Raw genomic sequence first — 22,264 nt, 5'->3', positions numbered from 1 at the left:
TGTGTCATGCAGAAACGTCTTCACACTGAGTATCTGTCTTGCAGAGAATAGTTTAGCAATGGTATTAATGTGTTCCTCCAGCATGGTAAGAATAATGAATGAAAAATATTACGGCTCCCAAGATGTTTAAGAGCAAAGACCATCAGTCCTTTTCTCCTCCCGTCTAATAAAAAAAGTCATTGTTCAGAGGCCCATTTAGACAGGTGAGAAATGTATCCTTCAGAGCATTAAAAACTAAGAGTTAGTTAAAGGATAGTTAATGTATTTGCTTCCTCTATTTTACTTATGGGGTGCTCTTTATATTTGTAACAAACCCTTTAAAAATTGCTTGCCCCCAGGTCCAGTGGTTAGCTCTCTGGCTTGCACAGTCTCTTAAATTTAGTGGACTCTTGTTAAATATGTTAGTGCTGTAATATGAAATGGCAAAGAGGTCATATTTAATTCAGTGCTTTTGGAAACGGTATCTGAAGCATTTAGACATAATGAAATGTTCAGTGCTTTTATTCCAACTCTGGATCTGAGGAAGCATGGTAGTATAACTTGAAGAGTCACTTAGTGTGAGTGGAAGCACAGAGCACCTTTCAGATACAACCTCTTAACAAACTTAGGAACTGCTTCAGATTGCGAAGAAGGGTTCATATTGTGCAGTGGTGGCGAACTTACGGCATGTGTGCCAGAGAGGGCACTCAGAGCCTTCTCTGTGGGCGCGTGCGCTGTTGCCCCATCAGGGCCGTAGCTTCCGTGCCGGGGGTGGGGGAGGAGGAGGAGAGGAGGGCTCATGCACGCCACCCAAATTCTGTGGCACCAGGGCCTGGCGAGCGAACAAGGGGCTGAGCAAGCATTGACTTTTGATGCGCCAGGGCCTCCCGCCAGTCTGTTTTTCCTACTTGGGAGTAAGCCGCCTTGAGTTCAGCAGGGCTCAACACCTAGGTCAGTAAGCATATAAAGACGGCAACCTAAGAAAGGGCTGCTGGGTTTACATGTTTGCTGGGCTTTCCCGCAGAAGCCAACAGAGAAATTCATTCTATTGAGGCTGCGATCAAACGGCAGCCGAAGAAACGGCAAATAATAATAATAATAATAATAATAATAATAATAATAATAATATTTATATCCCGCCCATTTGGTTGGGTTTATTTATTTATTTATTTTTATTTGTATGTGTGCACGCAGACTATCACTATTATCTCACATTAAAAATTGGGAGAGGGTGGGTCTTAGTACAGCCCCCCAGTGCGCTAGTGGCCAAAATTGTGGAACCTTCTGGAAAAAACGTATTTGCGAGGTTTGATGGCTCATAACACCACTTTGTTTTGGAGTAATACCAGTGCTTTTTTTCTGTGGGGACGCATACCCCTAAACATTTTGTGAATTTAATGGGAGAAGAAATTCACTGTATTTATTTTTCCCGATTTGAACTGTATTTATTTCCCCCCGGTGGTGATTTTCTTGAGTCAATATGAGAATGCCATTAAACATTTTTTTAGAAAAAAAGCACTGAGTTATACCATAAAATTATATATCAGTGGGAAGATAATTTAATGGAGAATGTAATGCAATAACTTTTATGAAGGATTATTTATTACAACAGCAGCCATAAAGAAGAAACATGAAACACACAGAAAAAATGAGATATAAAGGTTAAATTGCCGTGTTGGCACTTTGTGATAAATAAGTGGGTTTGGGGTTGCAGTTTGGGCACTCGGTCTCTAAAAGGTTCACCACCACTGATATAGTATAATTGGTATTGTTACCTTGAAAGCCATGTTTCCTGTCCACAGGAAAACAGAAAATTAGAGTTTACAATAAATCTGGGTGAAGTTTCCAGTAGTTAGAATGAAACCTCTGTGCACAAATTGGAGGGAAAGGCAAGTGCACATAAAACAAATATTGTTCCCAAGCCATTTGGAATTCAGTTTTCTCCTATAAAGGAGGTAGAAAATAAACTCATTTGCTTGCCTTATGCTGCCTCACGGGAAAGCCTAAGGTTGCAATCCCAACAATACTATGTACCATTGAATTCAATAGGACTTCTGAGTAGACATAGGTAGGCTTGTTCTGTTAATCACAGTTCTTCTAATATATTTGCCAACTGCTTGCTCCCAATATCACAGCCTTTAAAGTCTACTTGTGATTAAGTTCCTAATACATTATATTTAAGATCTTAGTTTAAATCACCAAAGGCAGCAGAGATTGCTATTGCTGCACCAGGTGTTGGGTCTTTGACCTCAAGACCATTCTCTCCCAACCACAGAGAGGAAGGTCAGCAGCCTCCCAGCTGTTCTTCCCACTGCCTTAGGATTGTTCTCAGGGTGTCCAAGTTAACACTATGTAGATTAAGTATTTAATTTACTTGTCAGCTGTATAATTTGTGCTAAAAAGTATTAAGGACGCTATTGCCACAACTGTCTCTTAATAGCAGGGGTCATATGGAAAAATACACCTTCCACAATTCAGTTAGTTCCATTGTTGACCCTACTAGAATAATACATATTAACATTGCTCTTGTAATCTTTAAGCATCTTCATGATGGACAATAAAGATGAAACTAGATGTTAGGCTTGACAAAGATTGCAGAAATCTTGTGTTGAATTATTGCATCTCTCTCTAATGCTCAGGCACATTTACTTATGACATAACACCATGCACTAGTTTTTTAAAATATTTGGATCCCACTCTTCAGCCAAAAATGATTCCAGAATGACTTACAAGATCAATAAAAAACAATGCAGCCCCCGCTCTGGGGCTTATAATCTAAGGTATGATACAAAAGGAAAAAGGAATGTGAGTGGAGGATGCAAATGTTTTAAAAGTAGAGTGTTGTAATGACCCAGCTAGAATGGAAACAGTTTGGTGAGAGGAGGAGCTGGTCTTTCAGCACAGCAGATCATGTGGCCTTGCTTTCCATTTTCCACTCTGCTACAGCCTGATAGAATGGCTGCTGCCATGGCATAGTTGAGAATCCAAAAGACAGCTAGTTCCTCTTAGCAGAGCCAATGGCTCTTCTCTTTTACTTTTCTTCTTCCCTCCGCTGCAGCCTGTTGGAATGTGAGCTTCTCTGCCGATTCATTCATGGCAGCCAGTGGTGTGCATCATGTGCAAATTCATAATGTGATGACATAGTGTAATGGGCAAGAGAGATTCAATTTATGAGAAGTTGGAGAGCTTAACATGGAGCTGCTATTTTATTGTGCCAATGCCACACTGAACATTAAGTCTTTTTCTACCATATGTTTTAGGTAGTCCTACTGCATTGACTTGCGTCTGATACAATGCTAAGTAACTGTCCCACCAGTTCAAGGGTTAATGCTTGTGCAACAGTACTTTTCTCCCATCTTCTCTCCCTAGGTGTTCCCTGCATCCTCCCCAAATGTACTCGTGAGGGTTGTGGGAATCCCTAGAACAGATTTAGGGGCACATGGTTCAGGTCCTGTGGGGGCCTGGTACAAATTGGCCTAAATGGAAGATGCAGAATTATCCTTTCAACAGGCTGATAAAATAGATTAGACTGGTGGAGTGACCTATCTGGGGTACCTGATAAACCTCATAGCCTTCAAAACCAGAAGCTCTATGCCATTGCACTACTCTTCTGTGATAATGGATAATGACTCTGATGACCAGAGATGAAGCAGCAATGCATTTCATGTAGAGCATGAAGCTTATTGGCACACCACTTAATACAGTGGAGTTACAGATTCTTGGAACATTTTGCTTCAAACAAGGATGGCCACCTGCCATCAGTTTCATGTCATCCGAATCTTGTACTAAGGTGTTAATATACAGTAAAACCTTTGGTCCACTATGTTTACTTGTAAGGGAACTTCTTGTTAAGGAATTGAGATATCCATTGTTGTTGTTGTTTAGTCGTGTCCGACTCTTCGTGACCCCATGGACCAGAGCACGCCAGGCACCCCTGTCTTCCACTGCCTCCCGCAGCTTGGTCAGACTCATGTTTGTCGCTTCAAGAACACTGTCCAACCATCTCATCCTCTGTCGTCCCCTTCTCCTTGTGCCCTCCATCTTTCCCAACATCAGGGTCTTTTCCAGGGAGTCTTCTCTTCTCATGAGGTGGGCAAAGTATTGGAGCCTCAGCTTCACGATCTGTCCTTCCAGTGAGCACCCTGGAAGGACAGATCGTGAAGCTGAGGCTCCAATACTCAGATATCCATACTCAGTTGCAACTTCTTTGAATTTTTGAATGTGCTGCCAATGTGCATGTTACTGTGTAATGCTTTCCATGAATGCATGTGCTGTCCGACTGGGAAGCCCAGGTGGTGCCAACTTTTGATAGACTGTGCCCATTTCTGAAGAGGTCAGTACATGAGTGACTAGATATATTTTGGCCTCCTGATGACTCTCGACTATACAACTCTTGACTATACAAAAAAAATTGCTGTTCCTTTAGTACATGATTTCCAAATGGTCTACTTAAAGTTAGTTTCTAAACTCTCTCTGGGTTTTAATCCTGCATTGTTGCCACAGTTGCTACAAACATCAGACTTGTTCCATTGTAGAGCACACTAGAGTATCGTTATATTCATTGCTAATCTTATTTTCAATCTTTTTGCAGGCTGCTGACTTGAGTAAACCAATAGATAAAAGGATATACAAAGGAACACAACCAACGTGTCATGACTTCAATCATTTAACAGCCACGGCAGAAAGTGTTTCTCTACTAGTGGGCTTCTCTGCAGGCCAGGTGCAACTTATAGATCCTATTAAAAAAGAAACTAGCAAATTATTTAATGAGGAAGTAAGTGGATACCGTAATCTTGGTGCATGCAAACGTTTATTTTCTTTTATGAGTTCTCCATATGCATGTTTGTTTTTCCATTTGAAAATAGTCACCTTGGGGGGATACTAGGGGAAGCCTTTGAAAATGGGAAAGCACATTTATATCACATTCTGTGAGAGGGACTGTATCACAGTAATGCACCATGGAAGAGGTGGTGGTTTTTCTCACACCCTCAGTTTATCACCATTTGCTTATTGTCAGAAGACTGGAGTACCGTATGGGCTATAGCAGTGCACTTAAACTGTGGGCAGCGTTACATCTGTATCATCTCCTAATCCAAGGGTGGCTAACACTCAGGTTGACTCCCAAAGGCCCAACAATTTTGCCTGTGGCAGCAAAAAAATAAAATAAAGTAGACACAGTGCTGAAATGGGTAGACTCTACCATTCTATGATTGCATGAACTGTTATATGGAATGCTCTAGACCTATTTCAGTTAATATTAATGCTTAAAGGCTTGCATATTTGCAGAACATAAATTTATTAGTTCTTGGTTTACCTTCGAGCTTGGACAGCTGCATCCGAAGAGCTCCTTCAGGCGAGTTGCACTCAGTGGTTTCTTAGCTTGAACAGCTTACTACTTTGCAGCTTTCCTCAATTTCAAGTATTTTACCATGCAATGAAACTGGCACACATACATACCAGCCTTTGCATGCCCAAGACAGTTTTGGAACCATGAAACTTTTGGGGACCATGAAAGTGATTTTTGGATTGCTTAGTAACTATTCTAGAGGGGTAGGTAATTCATAATATAAGACAACTATGCCCAAACACCTCCCCCTGTTCTCCTTTTGCATACAAGGCAAGATCACAGAATTGTAGAGTTGGAAGGGACCACGAAGGTCGTCTTGGCCAACTCCCTGCAATGCAGGAGTCTTTTGCCCAACATGGGGCTCGAACCCATGACTCTCAGATTAAGAGTCTCATGCTCTACTGATTTAGCTATCCCAGATCATCAGCTCTCCAAAGATGGATCAGCACAGTTTGGACAAAATGTGCTGCAACTTGCTTTAGGTATAGTTTATCGTTCATTGCAGTGGTTTGTAAAGAAAATATAACACTGTGAGAGCAGTTGTGAGTCACAAACCTTGTTCCACAATTTTATACTGGCTTTAATGCCTTGTTACTGATGATGATAGATAATAATAATAATAATAATAATAATAATAATAATAATAATAATAATAATAAAAAATCTGGTGCAACTTGAAAGAAGCATTTTTTTGTTTTAACTTGTTGAGGATTAGTATACCATATGATGGTGAGATGTTTGGCTGCCAGATTTTTAAAGTAGAGAGATCTGTAATTTAATTTGAATACAAATTCTACTTTAAAGTGAGTCTCTAAAATCTGATGCTTAAAGGTCTTGCCTTCTATCCACTCATAAATATGCTCAGCAGTTTGCTATAGCAACTCAGGTAGTTGCAAACACATTCAAAACACATTTGCGCATTTCTAGCACCTGTGTCAGTAAAATCGTTAACTGGAAGTCTAACATTGATTATGACTCAGTCGAATTATTCTAGAAGGTGGATCCTTGAGTAACCCTGAATATAAACTGGATTGGGTTTGGGGGTTTTTGGTTCTGTTCTCATGAATGTCAGCCATACCTATAAAACCTTCTTTTGTTTCATTGGCTGAAAATGTTTTACTTTTCGGGGGTTCAGGAGGCATATTCCTGAAAGTGGTCACCTTAGTACAGAATATGGGCCAGAATATGGGACTTTGGGCCGGGCATGTTTTTTTCTTTGAAGTCTGCTGAGACAAGAGTAGTAAAGAACTCTGCATCTCACTATAAATTTGCTAGCTTGGATCCTATGATAAGTTGACTTAAGGATGCTTACAGGAGTGTTTCTCATCTTCTCCTGCTACTGCCCACGTGAGAAAAGACTCTCCAGAACAATGTGAGATGGGGAAATGTGTGTTGGGGGGTGGCATCTTCCGTGGGGAGGGGTAATTGCTGAAAATTGGACTTGGATTCCAGTATAAGCTTTAATGTAAGGGATTTAACAAAAGGAAAGTGTCCTGTTCTCTTCTTTATTATTAATATTACCATCTTTCTCTCCCCCACCCTCACACCGGGGAAATGCAAACCTTCTTTGCTTGTACTGACTCCAGATTATCAGGGATCCATTAGCCCCCATACCTCAACCCACCGTATTCAGCAGGTTCCTCTGAAGCCCAGAGGGGAAATCAGCATTTGCCAGCCTCCTTCCATGGACCTCTTCTCTAGACCATCCCAGCCCTTTCTAGCTACATCCGCTCATTTAACCTATTGTGCATTGTACACAATTTGTCACGTTGATGTATATCCTATATTGAACAAGACAGGGCAAGAACTCTAGGATGAGGTTTTCACATTTCATAATTTGATTATTATTTTTCCTATAGTCTCCAGGGATTATTGAAATTATAGTAAGTGTTTTCCCTCAGTGAGCAGCCTTTACATCACTGTACTTGTGAAAAAGTATTGTATCATAAATTTTGGTTAAATAAATAAAATAAGTTGTGTCCCAGTTGAAGACATACTACAGTATTCCAGAGAGGGAAGGACATTTAGTTTTATAGCTGGTTACAAAAAACAACAACCCTAGTATTACTGTTCTTTGCTTCTTCCCTTTTTTGTTGTGATGCTTGAATGGCTTAGGTTGGCAGAATAATGATAAAACCCACAGAAGTCCCATTACTATCACTTAAAGATAATGAACCCACAGGCCAAATTGCATTGGTTGTTCATAGAAGCCCAGCACAGGTAATTGGAAGGTGGAATCCGCAACTGAAAATCTCTTCCATCTATCGTAACTAATTACCTTGAATGTCTAGACATCTACACAAAAGCAATGCAGTATTTGTTAAGTGGCTCAAAGATTTTAACTTGCCCAGATACTAGATCTCTCTCCCAGATCCTAGGTCCAGACTGTCAAAGTATTTTTTAAGTTGAGCATACTTTGCAATTGCCATTATTTTTGTTGAAATAACTTCTACTTGCTTCCTATTTTCACTTCAGTAAGTTAGAGCTATAATACTTAAAGTGGTCCCATTATTCCACTAAATTACTTCTTCTATTCTGGATCCTTAAAGCCAGGTTCCTTTTTCCAAGGACAAATTAAGTGGTTGTCTTTTCAGGCCCCCCCCCCCGCAAATCTATGTCAGATTCAGATTTGATGAGTAAGTTCTTCCCAGAATGGACACAGCCTGACTTTCTTTTTTTCATTGAACTGTGTTAAGGGAGGCTTGCCACAAATCATGCTGACCATTGTAATGTTACTCCAGATCTACATGGGGTAAGAAAAGCACACAGTAGCTTATAACTGAAGTAGTCATAAGCTTGTTTTCTGCAAGTAGAATAACTTTGTGTATTAAATGCCGACTGGCAGAAAATGAATTACCTTATCAAATGAAAAATCAAAACTGAGATGACTCTGATGTGTACCTTCTTTCCTTTGTTTTCCAGAGACTAATAGACAAGTCCAGAGTAACTTGTGTAAAATGGGTTCCTGGTTCAGAAAGCCTCTTCCTAGTAGCTCATTCCAGTGGCAATATGTACTTGTATAACGTGGAACACAATTGTGGTACCACAGCCCCACACTATCAGCTACTCAAACAAGGAGAAAGTTTTGCAGTCCATACATGCAAGAGCAAATCTACACGAAACCCTTTGCTTAAATGGACAGTAGGCGAGGGGGCCCTGAACGAATTTGCTTTTTCCCCAGATGGGAAATTCTTGGCATGTGTAAGCCAGGATGGCTTTCTTCGTGTATTTAACTTTGATTCTGTGGAGTTGCACGGTACAATGAAAAGCTACTTTGGAGGGCTGCTGTGCGCATGTTGGAGCCCCGATGGCAAATACATCGTGACAGGCGGAGAAGACGACTTAGTGACTGTCTGGTCTTTTGTGGACTGCCGAGTGATAGCTAGAGGCCACGGACACAAATCCTGGGTCAGCGTCGTGGCCTTTGATCCGTATACCACTAGCGTAGAAGAAAGCGATCCAATGGAATTCAGCGGCAGCGACGAGGACTTCCAAGACCTTCTTCATTTTGGAAGGGATCGAGCAAACAGCACGCAGTCTAGGCTATCTAAAAGGAACTCTACGGACAGTCGTCCAGTAAGTGTCACATATAGGTTTGGTTCAGTGGGCCAGGACACGCAGCTATGCTTATGGGACCTAACAGAAGATATTCTCTTCCCACACCAACCCCTCTCGAGAGCAAGGACACACACAAATGTCATGAATGCAACCAGCCCACCTGCAGGAAGCGGTGGAGCTAATCCAGGCAGTAATGGAAACAGCATCACAACACCTGGGAACTCTGTGCCCCCTCCTCTTCCACGGTCCAATAGCCTTCCACATTCTGCCGTCTCCAATTCTGGCAGTAAAAGCAGTGTCATGGACGGCGCCATTGCCTCTGGTGTTAGTAAGTTTGCAACCTTATCACTACATGATCGGAAGGAGAGGCACCACGAAAAAGACCACAAGCGAAACCATAGTATGGGACATATATCTAGTAAGAGCAGTGACAAACTGAACCTAGTTACTAAAACCAAAACGGACCCAGCAAAAACTTTGGGAACGCCCCTGTGTCCCAGAATGGAGGAAGTTCCTTTGTTAGAGCCTCTTATCTGTAAAAAGATAGCACACGAAAGACTGACTGTGTTAATTTTTCTTGAAGACTGTATAGTCACTGCTTGTCAGGAGGGATTTATTTGCACATGGGCAAGGCCTGGTAAAGTGGTAAGTTTTAACCCTTAATGCTGCATCAAAGAAGTAGAACTTGAATAGGTAGTTTTTCTCAAAACATAACTGAATGTTGAATATAAAATTTCTTTATGCTTAATGTAAAAAAGAAAAAGGAAAAAAAAGAAAAGATTATTTCCTCAGAGCCATACTTTTGGATACTGCATGCCATATTTCTGAACGATTTGAAGTGTCTGGCCCAGGTAAAGTTCTTTTGAAATACAGTTGCCTTCCAGCTGGAGAAGTGTTGTGTATCCAAAGTGTCCGTGATAGTTTTCCTATATTTTCAAAAGCTATTTTTGTATAACATGATTCAGACAAATCTAAAAAAAAATCAACTAGTGAGGGTAGAATTGTAAGGGCATTCAGGATATCGGATTGGTTGCAGCTTGCGTAAGCTGTAGCTTTGCATAACATGCATTCTGGGTAAATTGAAGTTGGAACATTTATTCTGACAGGAATCCATAAAGCAGGGTCTGTTCTCACTTTTTTTTTCACTCCTTCGGTGATCATCTCAAGAGCAGTTTTTAGTGTCGCCATTTAAAATTTGAATAAACTTGGTATTAAATATACATTGTAATATTCTGATCTTTAATATCAATCTTCTCCAAATATGTAAGGTCACTTTTTTAAAAAAAGCTTCCTAGTGAATTGTATCCCTTACTCATTTCTACCCCCTAATCACTTTACAGAACGTTTGTGTTAAAGGTATTTTTAATTCATGCATTTTTCATTAAATCCACAGGCTTAAAATGTGGCACTAGTGATGTCTTCTTTCATGTTAAGAAACTGAAATTATCTATTTAATATTTAGTACTTTCTACTGATAAAATTTATTTTGCCTTCAAATACTCATGGGCAATTTGCAGGCTATGGCCAAGCTCCAAGACTTTTGAGGTGGCTTTTGGGCATGCAATTTGGTTGACTTTGGCTTGCTCTTCTCAGGGGGGGCTCCCCAAAAGCAACCAATAAGGGTTGGGGGATCCTTTAATTCAGAACCCAACACTGTGTGAGGGGTTAGAGCTTGCAAGCAAAGACTTGGGAAGCCCAGTGTGTGCATTGGAATGCACACATGGGTTCTCCTGATCTCTGCCTATGATGGATAAACCAGCAAAAGACCCTAAATGGCAGCTGGTTATCTTCTGGAGATCTTCCTGAAGGTTCCTAAACTTTGTTCCTAAATCTTCCAAAACTTGGAAAGTGTTGTTGAGAGTTTCTGAAGTGCATCTGTTTTACAAAATTAACACTCTTCCAGTAGACATTAATGCCCATTTTGACTGTAAGGATTCACAGCTTCTCTAAAATATGTAATAATTAGATATATTAAGTGAAATCTTATCAAACATGTTCTGGTATGTAATGTCACCTGTATGCCTTATCTTGGATAGACAATCTGGAAAAATATGGCATTGCTTTTCGTGCGGGGGGGGGGAGCAAATGGTAAGGATAAAGGACAAAACTGTCTATGTTCCCAAGTGCTAAAATCATGGAAATGTGTGTATTTCTGTGCCAGGGGCCAAACAGTTTGGAAGGTAATTTTGCAGATGTGCATTGCTGAGCTATCGTTGGTAGCTATCCAAGCCCCTCTGCTTACTATATTCTAAAGTAACTTAACGTTCACCCTTTGGCTACTTGCATTTCTATTAAGTAAAAATTCTGCAAAGAAGTTGTGTTTAATCGGTACAGGTCGTAACTTGCACGCAAATGACAATTTGATTTGGAGCACATTTCAAATATTTCAGAGATAAGTATGCAGTACCAAAAGCTAGGATTTCTCTATTTGGCCAATGCGGAAATCTTTAATTAAAGGTAAGTTTCATGCTGATGTTGTTCACTAGGTCTTTGAAAACTAATATCACACACTGATGTAAATGCCATATTGTTTAGGATGTGTTTATTTAGAATGGGTTTCAAATTATTATTATGCTTTATTTTTGCAGTTGGTGAGCTCACTCAGCTGGCCTAAATTAGCAAGTTAGGTGATATGTTTACATGGCTCTGGCCAAGAAAGTCTTTGTTCCAGAAAGGTGTTAATAAGCACCATTTTCGTTCTATAGGAGAGCACTTACTAAACTTTATACTTATTTAAGGAGTCTTCAGAAACACTCATGGTAACATATTTCTTTCCCTTGGGTTATACACTGCATATGTTAGTCTTGCCTATAGTTTAGTTCCGTAGCTTTTAAAGAGTTTAAAGCTGCTACCTTCCCCTCGTTGACATTTCTCTCCCAGACTCCTCGAAAAGTACTTCCATTGCCCTTTTCCTCTGCTGAATTTGTTTCCCACCCACCCTTTGGCAGAGGATCTCAGTTGGAAAGAAGGGCCACAAACTTCCAGTTTGAGGAGCAAATGGGCCAGAAGACTCAACCAGTTGCGCAGTCTGAAACCTCACTGCTACTGAGCCAACCCTGTCTTTTTCCTTCCTCAGCTGTCTGTCTGCCAGGCTGATGCAGTCAGGAAAGCAAATGTTATTTTCTTGAGAAGAACAGGGTTCAAATAGGCAGGAGTGGGCAACCGGCGGTATTCGTATTGGGCTCCCTTCAGCCCCAGCCATCATGGCTGATGGTTGAGGACGATGGGAGTTGTAGTCTGACCACACCTGGAAGGCCACAGGCCATCCCATCCCTAGTACGGACAGTCCCTCCCTAGAATAAACATATTTTGTCTGGCTGATACTTGCCTAGACTTGAGTCTCAGAGACCCATAGGGCAGAGGAAGCCAATGTAGTGCCCTGCATATGTCACTGGACAATATCTCCCCCCACCCCCGCCATAGGGCACAGACAGACTCACTGCTGGGTTGGAGCAAGAAGATCTACGCTACAAACATTATGACCTCTGTGTAGCATTCGCATCATGTCTTGAGCTTCCTTAACTCCTTTCTCTTTCGAAATGCTACTTAAACACGAGTTCAGATCTAAAGTACCATGTTCAGCAGAAAACGTGGGGCAAGCCCATGTTGCATACCGCAGCAACATTTTAGAAGTGCACTAATTTGTGGGAGAAACTACCTACTTCACAGGAAACAAAACTTCTCAGTCATGACTTTGTAAAAATATATATATATGCTGTACTACTGGGAAAGACAAAACTGCTTATCTATCTCTCGGCCATTTCCTTCCTGATTACATCGTATGGCAGAGATGGCAGGAAAGCTTTTGCATTTCTTTTGCAGTGCTACTGTCACACATGGAGGTGTTGCTTTCAGTAGCAGGCTAATTGCAGCCCTCCAGGTGTTACTGGACTTGCAGCTCTCATCAAGCCCCATGCAGCAGAGCCCAAAGGCTGGGGATGATGGGAGCGGCAGTCTAGCAGAACCTGTAGGGCCACCGCATCTTTATCCCTGATCTACAACCCCTTGTAATTTCAAGGGGAACTTGCCACTACTTAACCGGGAAACTCCTGGTAAGAAAGAGTGGACAACTGCAAATGAATACAGTAGTTGAGTGAAATGGCAGCATATACCCTGGCTGAGAAAATGTGTTACCACTTTGTACAACAAAATGCACATGAAATTTAGAATATTTATTTGAACTATATTGTACAGGGAAAAATCTAGAGTTAAATTATAGAACGTCCTTTAGTTTTCCAATAAACAGGAACTATATAGTACAGCATCATGTTTAAATGAGTTCTATCATTGCTGTTTTAACAGACATTTTGTTTTACTATTTGGGCATGGGAAGACGTCACGTTTACTACTAAATCTTCATTGGCAAAGGGCATTTCATTTGTTAGAGCTGAAGTATAAAGTGCTGTTGGGAAGTACTATCTTATTTCGTTTGATTTAATTTTAAATTCAGGGATGGTTAGGAATTGCTAAATCAGTTCTTGATTTTGAGGTTGCCATGATATAAAATGAAATATATGGAACCATAAACACTGCAAACGGGAGTTCGGATTCCTTGAAATATTGCCATGCAAAGTTCTCGGGATTGGTGTTGGCTTAGTACACCAGGTTAAGAAGCTGCCCAGTTGAGAGTGGGCCAGTTACTTCTGTGAAGCCAGGAAAGAGTAATTGCCTTATTATGTGGGTGTCCAGATTAGGAGGGAAAGATTCTTACTAAAGACTTTTCAGAAAATGCTTGATCTTTTGGAACTCAGTTATGTACTTGAAAAGACTGTATATGTCTCCTCCTACCACGTTAAAGCTACTAAATTTGCGTTTAGAATAACTGCTGGCCTGCTTGTGTTCTTAAAGAAAGAAAACCAGCTAATTTACTGTCACATAACTTGTGTAAAGTTTAAAAGCGAGACTTTTTTCCTGCATTTATGAAATCTGTATACATGAATTTGTTAAGATTGACACGTTAGGTGATACTGTACAAAATTGTAATGATATAGTGGAAAAAAAATCAACAGTAAAATTCATATGTATTTTCTTTATAAACGTCCATCTAATTTCTTGACAACTTGAATAAATTTCATAAGAGCCTTTCTAACATAACAAATTGTTAAACTAAATTGACTGTTGCAATAATAATGAAGCTTTAATAAGTATTGTTATATTTATAATTTTAAAAAATCATGTTTGTTTCATACTGCTTATTTTTTAGCGTTTTATGTCACTGTTTCAGCTGAAGAAGCCTACTAAATACTTGACATTACAGAATAATTTACTGGGGTTGTCCTCTGTATACTGACATTAAATAAAAAGTGTGACTGAACTGTAAAATGTAGATAACTGTCAATAGTGCTTCTCATGCCTGAAGTTCTAATATTGATCTGCCGCAATTAAGACTTCTATGCAGGAAGAAGCATATTCCTGAACAAAAAATGGCCACCGTGAAACTGCTGCTTCTGTAACTGCCATTTTTATAAATGACCAATGTACAACCTCTTATTTCATATAGTTTTCAGATGTTAGCTTTGACTTACTTACTTATATTGATCTGTCATAATTCATGTCCATTTGAATCATACTGGATTGTTATATGACTTAAATGAGAAAATATGCAGTGGGCGTGGTTAAAATTGGTGTTTCTAGTTTAAATAACGGAATTGTGGGAGAAGGTAAGATGATGATGTAAATCCATTAAACAACCAATGGAATGGAGAATTGATGCCTTTTGGATTCTACAGGAGCTCTTTTGTTTATCAACAATGCACGTTAACGTTTAAGCGCTTTAGGGGCTGCTCACCAGAATGAAGTGCATAAAAGGACAACCCAAGGCTAACTGTAAACACAGATTCATGGAACTCTCAAGTGTTTGTGTATCCATTTGGGTCATGTAGGCTGCTGATACTGCAGGATGTTGCTGGCAAACTTTAATTCAGATTTGGTTAGACCACTTGGTTCTGTGTTCTCTCCAAAAGCAAGAATTCTTAATTGTATCTGAAGCAGGCATGGTAGTGTCACTAGAAGGTATCTTCCCCAGACTGGCACGTTGAATATGGATTTAAAAATCCATCTCCCAACTTGGTTTCCAAAGCCATACTTCCTACTACTGTTCAGTTACGTTACTTTCTAGTTACCCAATTCCTTTGATTCCTGTCCATTTGCCTCTGTGCACCAAAGTGGCTTTAAACCTAGCAGTGATCCCCCCTCCCCAAGCTTTATGAAAACACAGAATGAAAAGGGGAGGGGGTGGAGCTGTCCTTGCTGAAGAGTTATATGACCACTACCTTCGGGTACAGAGTCTGTGTCACAGCAAGATCATATTCATTTGAAGCCCAGTGTCTAATCTGACTTTCAGCATATAGCTTTCCCCAGGAAAAGCATTTGAAGATTCTCTGCACTGGCTCCGGTTTAATTTTTAAATGGATCATCCCTAATTTTGGCCACCGGGCAACTTAGCTTCCAAACTTGACAAGAGACAAGCTCCTCAGTGGGTACAGCAGTTTCTGCTAAATTAGCAACCGTAACCATATCTTAAGGGACGCGGGTGGCGCTGTGGGTAAAACCTCAGCGCCTAGGACTTGCCGATCGCATGGTCGGCGGTTCGAATCCCTGCGGCGGGGTGTGCTCCTGTCGTTCGGTCCCAGCGCCTGCCAACCTAGCAGTTTGAAAGCACCTCCGGGTGCAAGTAGATAAATAGGGACCGCTTACCAGCGGGAAGGTAAATGGCATTCCATGTGCTGCGCTGGCTCGCCAGATGCAGTTTATCACGCTGGCCATGTGACCCAGAAGTGTCTGCGGACAGCGCTGGCTCCCGGCCTATAGAGTGAGATGAGCACACAACCCTAGAGTCTGGCAAGACTGGCCAGAACAGGCAGGGGTACCTTTACCTTTAACCATATCTTGGTGTGAGATCCTACTTGCAGAGAGTATATACCTTGAACATATGAAGGGTATTGCTCCTTGAAGTTTGCTATATTCAGGGTACCAGTATGGTGCCCCCCAGATTTCATTTGGCTCCTACCTCCATCAGCCCAAGCCAGCCTGGCTGATGGTTGGCAATGATGGAATAAGTACCACAGCAACATCTGGAGGCACCATGTTAGGTACCCCTGGCAATAGACCTTGTAGAAGTGACATGCAATGCACTAGAGCACGGTGCCCCAACTACTGCCAAATGCTTTTCGTGTCTCATTGATAGAAGCAGAGTATGTTGCAAAAGGGAAAGTGGATATATTTGAGAAGAAGTCTGGAAGAAGAACTTGCATTACATCAATAAGATTATGCAGTCCTAATTTCTGTAAAGAGATTGGGTGGTGTCCAGTGAAGTCTTCCGACAGAAGTAATACATCAGATGAATGGGAGGCAGGCAATTTTTGGTGATTCTGCCTCCCCCTGCACCCCCTAAATGCGTTTCATAGGGCTCCCCATTGTTAACCAGTCTTGAATGGAATAGCTTATTTTTATTGCGCCTAAAGAGAGCAGCCTTTTTTGTCTGTCAGGTAGCTTTGGCTCTCACTGTCTCAATATTTGTTGCAGTGTGTTATGCAAGGTACCGGTTTCCTCCCTGAGTATTTGCATAGAAGCAATGTTGTTTCAACTTCGTCTGCTTGCCCAAGAAAAATACTTGAATCGTTCTAAGAACCTTTTCCTGTCTTGATGTGCCAAGCATTCGAAAAGAAATATTTTAAATTGATCATAGTTGGATTTCTTTTTGATAGTTTCCTTGTACAACCTTTCTGAAACAGTCAATTTTCTTTAAAAGCAAACTAGGGAATGATCCTGTCTCCCTTCTGTGGATGGTAGATGAACCCTTTCAAACACTCTGGTGTATGTGCAAACAAAAAGGAAAAAATATAGAGAGCAGCTGGATTCCCTCCTTAGACTTAAGGGTGGTACCTTAAGAGATTCAAAATGTATTATGCCCTGTTTGTTATATTTGATAGAGAAATAGCTTACCTTTTCATTCTATCGAGTAAATGATTACTTGAAAGGGATGCCTATGTAATAACCATGGAAAGTTGGGCCAGTGAAAATTTATTGATTTGCATATAGTAAGCGTGAGACCTGCAGAAAACCTGTCTTCAGTTATTCTACAATGTCTCAGCTAAGCTTCTTTTCTTTCCTAACTGAGATATGCATGTAATAGATTTTGTTGAAGCTGATCAATGATGGTTTTTGTTTCCTAAGCCCCACAAAGCCCAAGATATATTTGATCCCTGATTATATCTGTATACTTGGGGCATACCAGCTCAGATGTCAGCTGCACCCCAAGGCACTAAATATATTTTGATTCTTTCCTGGTTGGGAAATTTAGGGGAGAAATACATATTAAATAGGAATGATCTACACTATAATAAATGAAAGTCTGTTCTTATTTGGGTTTAAAGCAAACCCTTCTCCAGAGCCCTGCACTATCCAGAAACAGATGAAACAATACCAAAAATACCCACAAGGGAATAATAGAACACACAGGCTTCAAGTAGTGATCTTTTTCAAACTCTTTACTACTTCAGAGCTGAAATGTCCTACTTCTAGCTTTAACAGAATTAGATAATTGGGGATCTTACAGCTATTGCTGGGATCCAGCTTCTTTCAGCCCCAGCCAGCATGGCCAGGGATGTGGGAGTTGTAGCCCATAACATTATTATTATTATTATTATTATTATTATTATTATTATTATTAATTATTAAAGGAAGCAAAATGGAGCTACAATCATATTTTAACACCCTAGGATTCCACAGCTTAAACTGCTGTATTCGGGGAGAAGTGAATGGAGGCCGCACACAGTATTTGAGCTAGTTGGCTAAGCGGCTTGAAAAGTATTGAGTATAAGTAGTTGTTTATACTTAAATGCTCCTTGAACAGGCCTGTGGTGATGGGGACTGACTGATCAATACAAAAGCCCTCTGGGTATCAAATTAGTCACGTAGTTTTCTGGACCCAGGCCCAAGTGCTTTAGGTAATTTTGAAGGACATTTTTATATTATTAAACAGCTTTGTGCTGACGGGAGTCACCATTTGTTAGCTTGAACAGCTTAGAACTTGGAAAGAGTAAGAGAAGACAATTAGAATATCATTAAAATTTGCCAACCCTTGCTGAACTAGCACTGCTCAAAGACTGCCCAATTTGCCTTTGAACATAGATGTTGCATTCTTAGTTACTTCTGGCTAATGGATCTATTAATGGCAGCTGGCTATAGGAGGAAAAATGAATCATTACCAAGTTGGGCTTCGCAATGGCTGTTATCTAGTCTGCCTGTGTGTACTCCGCAAGCAAAAGTCCATAGCTCAGTTGCAAACTGGGCCTGCTCTAGATATGCTGTTGCCTGATAGAGCATCAAATACCCTATTTCAAGGTACATAGTACCCAAGGCCAGCCAAGTTATTTTGGCACCTGAGGAAGAAAATCCTTCAAGCACTTCTTTCTGGCACTAAAAAGAATAAGCCGCAATTTCCTGCTCTTTAATGATACTCAAAATCAGGTACTTGAGGTGGATGCTTCACTTCCTCTAATGATCAGGCCAGCCCTGGAGAGAGTCCATGGTGTTTGTATACAGAAGATTCTAGATTCACTGGCAAGCACCTGCAGTTAAGGGATTTAAACTGGATTTTAACAAGCAGAACTGGGAAAGAGCTGTTGTTAATCAGAATACTTGGACCAATGGACAACAGTCAGTCATATTTTGTAATTTTTCCCATACTTAACCCATCTTATGCAGAGTTTAGAATATGATGGCCTCTGTTTTCGTTGCTTTATTTTAAAAGGACACACTTCTGGCATTTAGAGTTTCATAGATAGTTTTGAATGGGTACATGCCATAGAAGTTCTAAGAAGCCAGAATGCTGGATGAATAAGATTTTCATGCCTGGCAGAAGCAGAACATATTATGCAAATCCAGCAAATAGATGTAATTTCTTCATAATCATACAGGTCGCAGAATTCAGCTTCTTTTGGTCCAGAGCTCTTGAGTCAGGCTAGCTGCTCGCAGCCAGCCAATTAGAACTTGCTCGTTCAGAGGCTGTATACTAGTGCTTAAAGAAATTGTTGGGAAAGTTACACACCTCTGACAATTTTTCAAGTCTATGCATGCGGGGGGAGGGGGGAGAGCCATTTCCCCATCCAAACACACTTTTGCATTAGGGATATATGTTTGAGTACACTTCCATATCCAAATATAAATGTATTTGCTCTGCACTACATTTTTTCAATGGGATGCAAGTGCAATCACACCATAGAAGATCATGGGTCCAGCTGCCTTCGAAATGGGGACATGTTCCCCCTTCTCTCCTCCCCTGCCCCCCCCCCAGCAGTGACAGATGAGAAGAAACGGTGGCTGTGAAGAGCTATGGAAATGTGCAGAAATGAAAACCGGAGGCATGAACCATGGGGACTTTGGTAGTGAAAAGTAACCCTGACCACTTCGGCTGAGAGCACCACTGCCTACATCTGTCTACTAAGTCAAATTTTGTTGTCAAACTCTGATTATGAACACCTGGGTTAACAGGAAATCACTGATGTTGGATGATATTCATCATTTGGACCTGTGGCCTAACCAAGTAAAGCAATTTGTTTATTAATATTGACATGTATGAGAAACGTAAAGAATATAGTGACCATACAGATATCAGCCACAGAACAGACCGTGTTTTTTAGCTACGTTGATTAAGGGTTGTCCATTAGCATTTATTTTGCCTATTGAATCCAACTTTGGGGCCGTCACTCCTATGACATGGCAAGTTTGTGCAGATTGTTTAGATCTGACATCACATTTGTTTGCTACTTTCTCCTGTCTCTTGTTTCTAGCTAATGCTATATTCTTTATTCAGAGTGGTGTTTTCTTAAAGGCTCCTTTCCCATTTTGAAATCAGCAGTTTTACACATTTCTCTCTGGGACATAACTTTGGTGTGGGGTATGCTAGACTATGTTGTGCATAACACTATAATATGAAAAGTGTGTGCCTACCGAAACAGTGATTAGGCTCCTGGGCTTAAAATGAAGACACTTTGAATTATACCCTAGTGCACCCGGAGGAGCTATGTCTTTCTTTCTGTGTGCTATCTGAAATGTCATCTTGAATAAACTTGGTTTAGACATTTTTAAGAGATGACAATATCAGGCCAGGTTCTGGTCTGGGTAGCTTGTGTTCTCCAAAGCAGGGCACTTTTGTCCAACCTGGTTTCAAGAGCAGGGAGTATACTTCTCTTTCATAGCGCTTTCTCAGTATTTGGGTCGGACCCCAAAAGAGCTCCTGTAGATTCCGAAGACTTAATTCTACATTATAATTAATAATAATAATAATGATTTGTACCCCGCCCATCTGGTTGATCCAACCTGAATTTCACAATGTTCAGGTAAGAAAAATACCTGCAAAACCAAGTATTCAAAATGAGGGATTTCCCCCATGCATTAAAGTGGAACAACGGTATTTAAGAAACAAAACTAAAAAAACAAGCACCCAAGTTAGGTGTAGATGCCAGTGTATCTGTTAGGGGAGGGGTGTAATACAGAAATGTTCAGAACCGTATCTCTAAAGCCAGCTTTGCTAGCCTTGCTGATCAGTTTCTGATTGGAGAAACAGTTGCTTAGCGAGCTGCAAATTAAATGTGAAATGAACATTTCCCATTGTTTAAAACTCAGTTTTTAAAAAATGCTAATTGGAAACGTGAGAGTTCACTGCAAGCGCAACCACTAGCTGCAGTTGCTTGTTAGTGTTCCGTTTGTGGGTTTCATTAGAGGTGAAATGATTTTCTATTAAAGGGTTGCTTCCCTGTGATGTCTATGTCTGACATAGCAACATTGGTTCTGTTGGCTTGGCAGATCCACAGGCTGGGAAGTGTCCATTATGTCATTTGAAAAAGCAGGGTAATTCCCCCCCCCCCCGAACCAGCAGTTCTGCATCCAAGAAACAATAGGCTGCAGCATCTTTCCTTGGCATAGATACAGTGGCTGAGAGGGGCTCCAGCTTGCACTCTGAAACATCTGGCTGAAGAGCCCCTCATGAATACTTGTGTCTTATGGTTGCAAGGTGCATACAGCAGGGAGAGATACATGTTGATCGTAACCTCCTGGTAAAAGACTTGTGGCACAAATGTGCCCTGTAGCTTACTGACTTTATGTTTTTAATAGGATAGCGTAAGTTTTGTAAGACATGAGCTAAAATCTAATCATACTACGGTCATAATCAAGATTCCTGGGGCATATTAAAAATGAATACATACTATGGTATAAGCTTCTGTGGACTAAAACCCACTCTGTCAAGTTTTATCAGGATACTTCATGTTCATTTTAGAGCAGCAACCATATTCCTTGCTTGCTGGAACATATTACAGCTGCTACACCCCTGGAATTCTAATTATGATCTACATCTTATAAGTTACTTTGAACTAAACTGCTACATAAAGAGCGAAGTCGTTCATGTTAAGACGTTCGAACAATGGGATCTATCACTTTGAAGTCATAATATGCAAATACCACTGTGCACTGAAAGTCTACAGATATATATATATAGAACTGTTTAGAAAACTAAATGCTGGGTTCTCTTGCTGGATTAATGCAAATTGCTTTGTTTGCAGGGTTTATTGCCATCCCAAAACCAGGCCAATTCTCCAAGTGGAACTGTAGTATAGCCATCACATTTCTGCTAGCAAATCTTTGAACACAGAACAAGAAGTAATGGCAATGGAACCAGGAGCTGCTGTTCAGCCAGGGAGCACCACAAATTCTTAAAGGCAGAGTGTAAACTTGGAGTTATGTGAATCACATAGTGTTTTACAAAAATAATAATGTAATGAATTCTTTTTACAGCTAATATTTAGGCTGATGGCCGAAAGAAGGATTTTGCTAAAAAAATACTTCTTTTGGTGTTGCAGTTAAAAATAGTATAACTTTTCCAGTTTCTCTGTAAAACAAAATGTTTGTTAAATCTGAGTAAGTTTAATGGTTATATAAATTAGAACTTCATTGTTGGGTTTTTTTGCACTGATTTTTTTATCCAGCAATGGTTAGTCTAGAATGCTCTCATGGGAAATGAAAGTCATTACTTTCTGGCTTCATAAATGTAATTCAGGAAGATGGATGCTGCAATCATAGAGGTTCCCCACTCCCCCCCAAAAAGATTGTTTGCACTTAAATAGCTTAATGCTAGTAGAAAATTACTTTTAAATGGGTGTTTGGACACCCTCTAAAGCTATGTTATGGGGAAAGAGATCCTTTGTATCTATTAAACATTTTATTTTAATAATGTTCTGAGCTACAATCAATCTGTATTATATGTGTAAATAATGTAATTCAGTGATCGGGGGAGAAATGAGTCATTACACTAGTAATTTTCATTTAGGAAAGTGATATTTCTAATTCAGAAAATACATATTAAACTATCTTGAATATGCA

At 40.3% G+C, this 22,264-nt stretch overlaps 1 protein-coding gene across 2 annotated transcripts in view; it reads left to right on the top strand.

Annotated features, from left to right (window-relative positions):
• The window catches only part of WDR20 (WD repeat domain 20), a 53,727-nt gene extending 31,463 nt beyond the window's left edge, over positions 1–22,264 (top strand). For both annotated transcript variants that reach the window (XM_053371462.1, XM_053371548.1), the window contains exons 2-4: positions 4,571–4,753; positions 8,249–9,529; positions 21,448–22,264. In XM_053371462.1, coding sequence (XP_053227437.1) covers positions 4,571–4,753; positions 8,249–9,529; positions 21,448–21,501 — 1,518 coding nt within the window. In that variant the 3' untranslated portion in view covers positions 21,502–22,264. The remainder of the gene's footprint in view (positions 1–4,570; positions 4,754–8,248; positions 9,530–21,447) is intronic.

Source organism: Podarcis raffonei, chromosome 1 (assembly GCF_027172205.1).
Source record: "Podarcis raffonei isolate rPodRaf1 chromosome 1, rPodRaf1.pri, whole genome shotgun sequence".
Lineage (NCBI taxonomy): Eukaryota > Metazoa > Chordata > Lepidosauria > Squamata > Lacertidae > Podarcis > Podarcis raffonei.
This window is presented reverse-complemented; position numbering and strand designations above follow the sequence as displayed.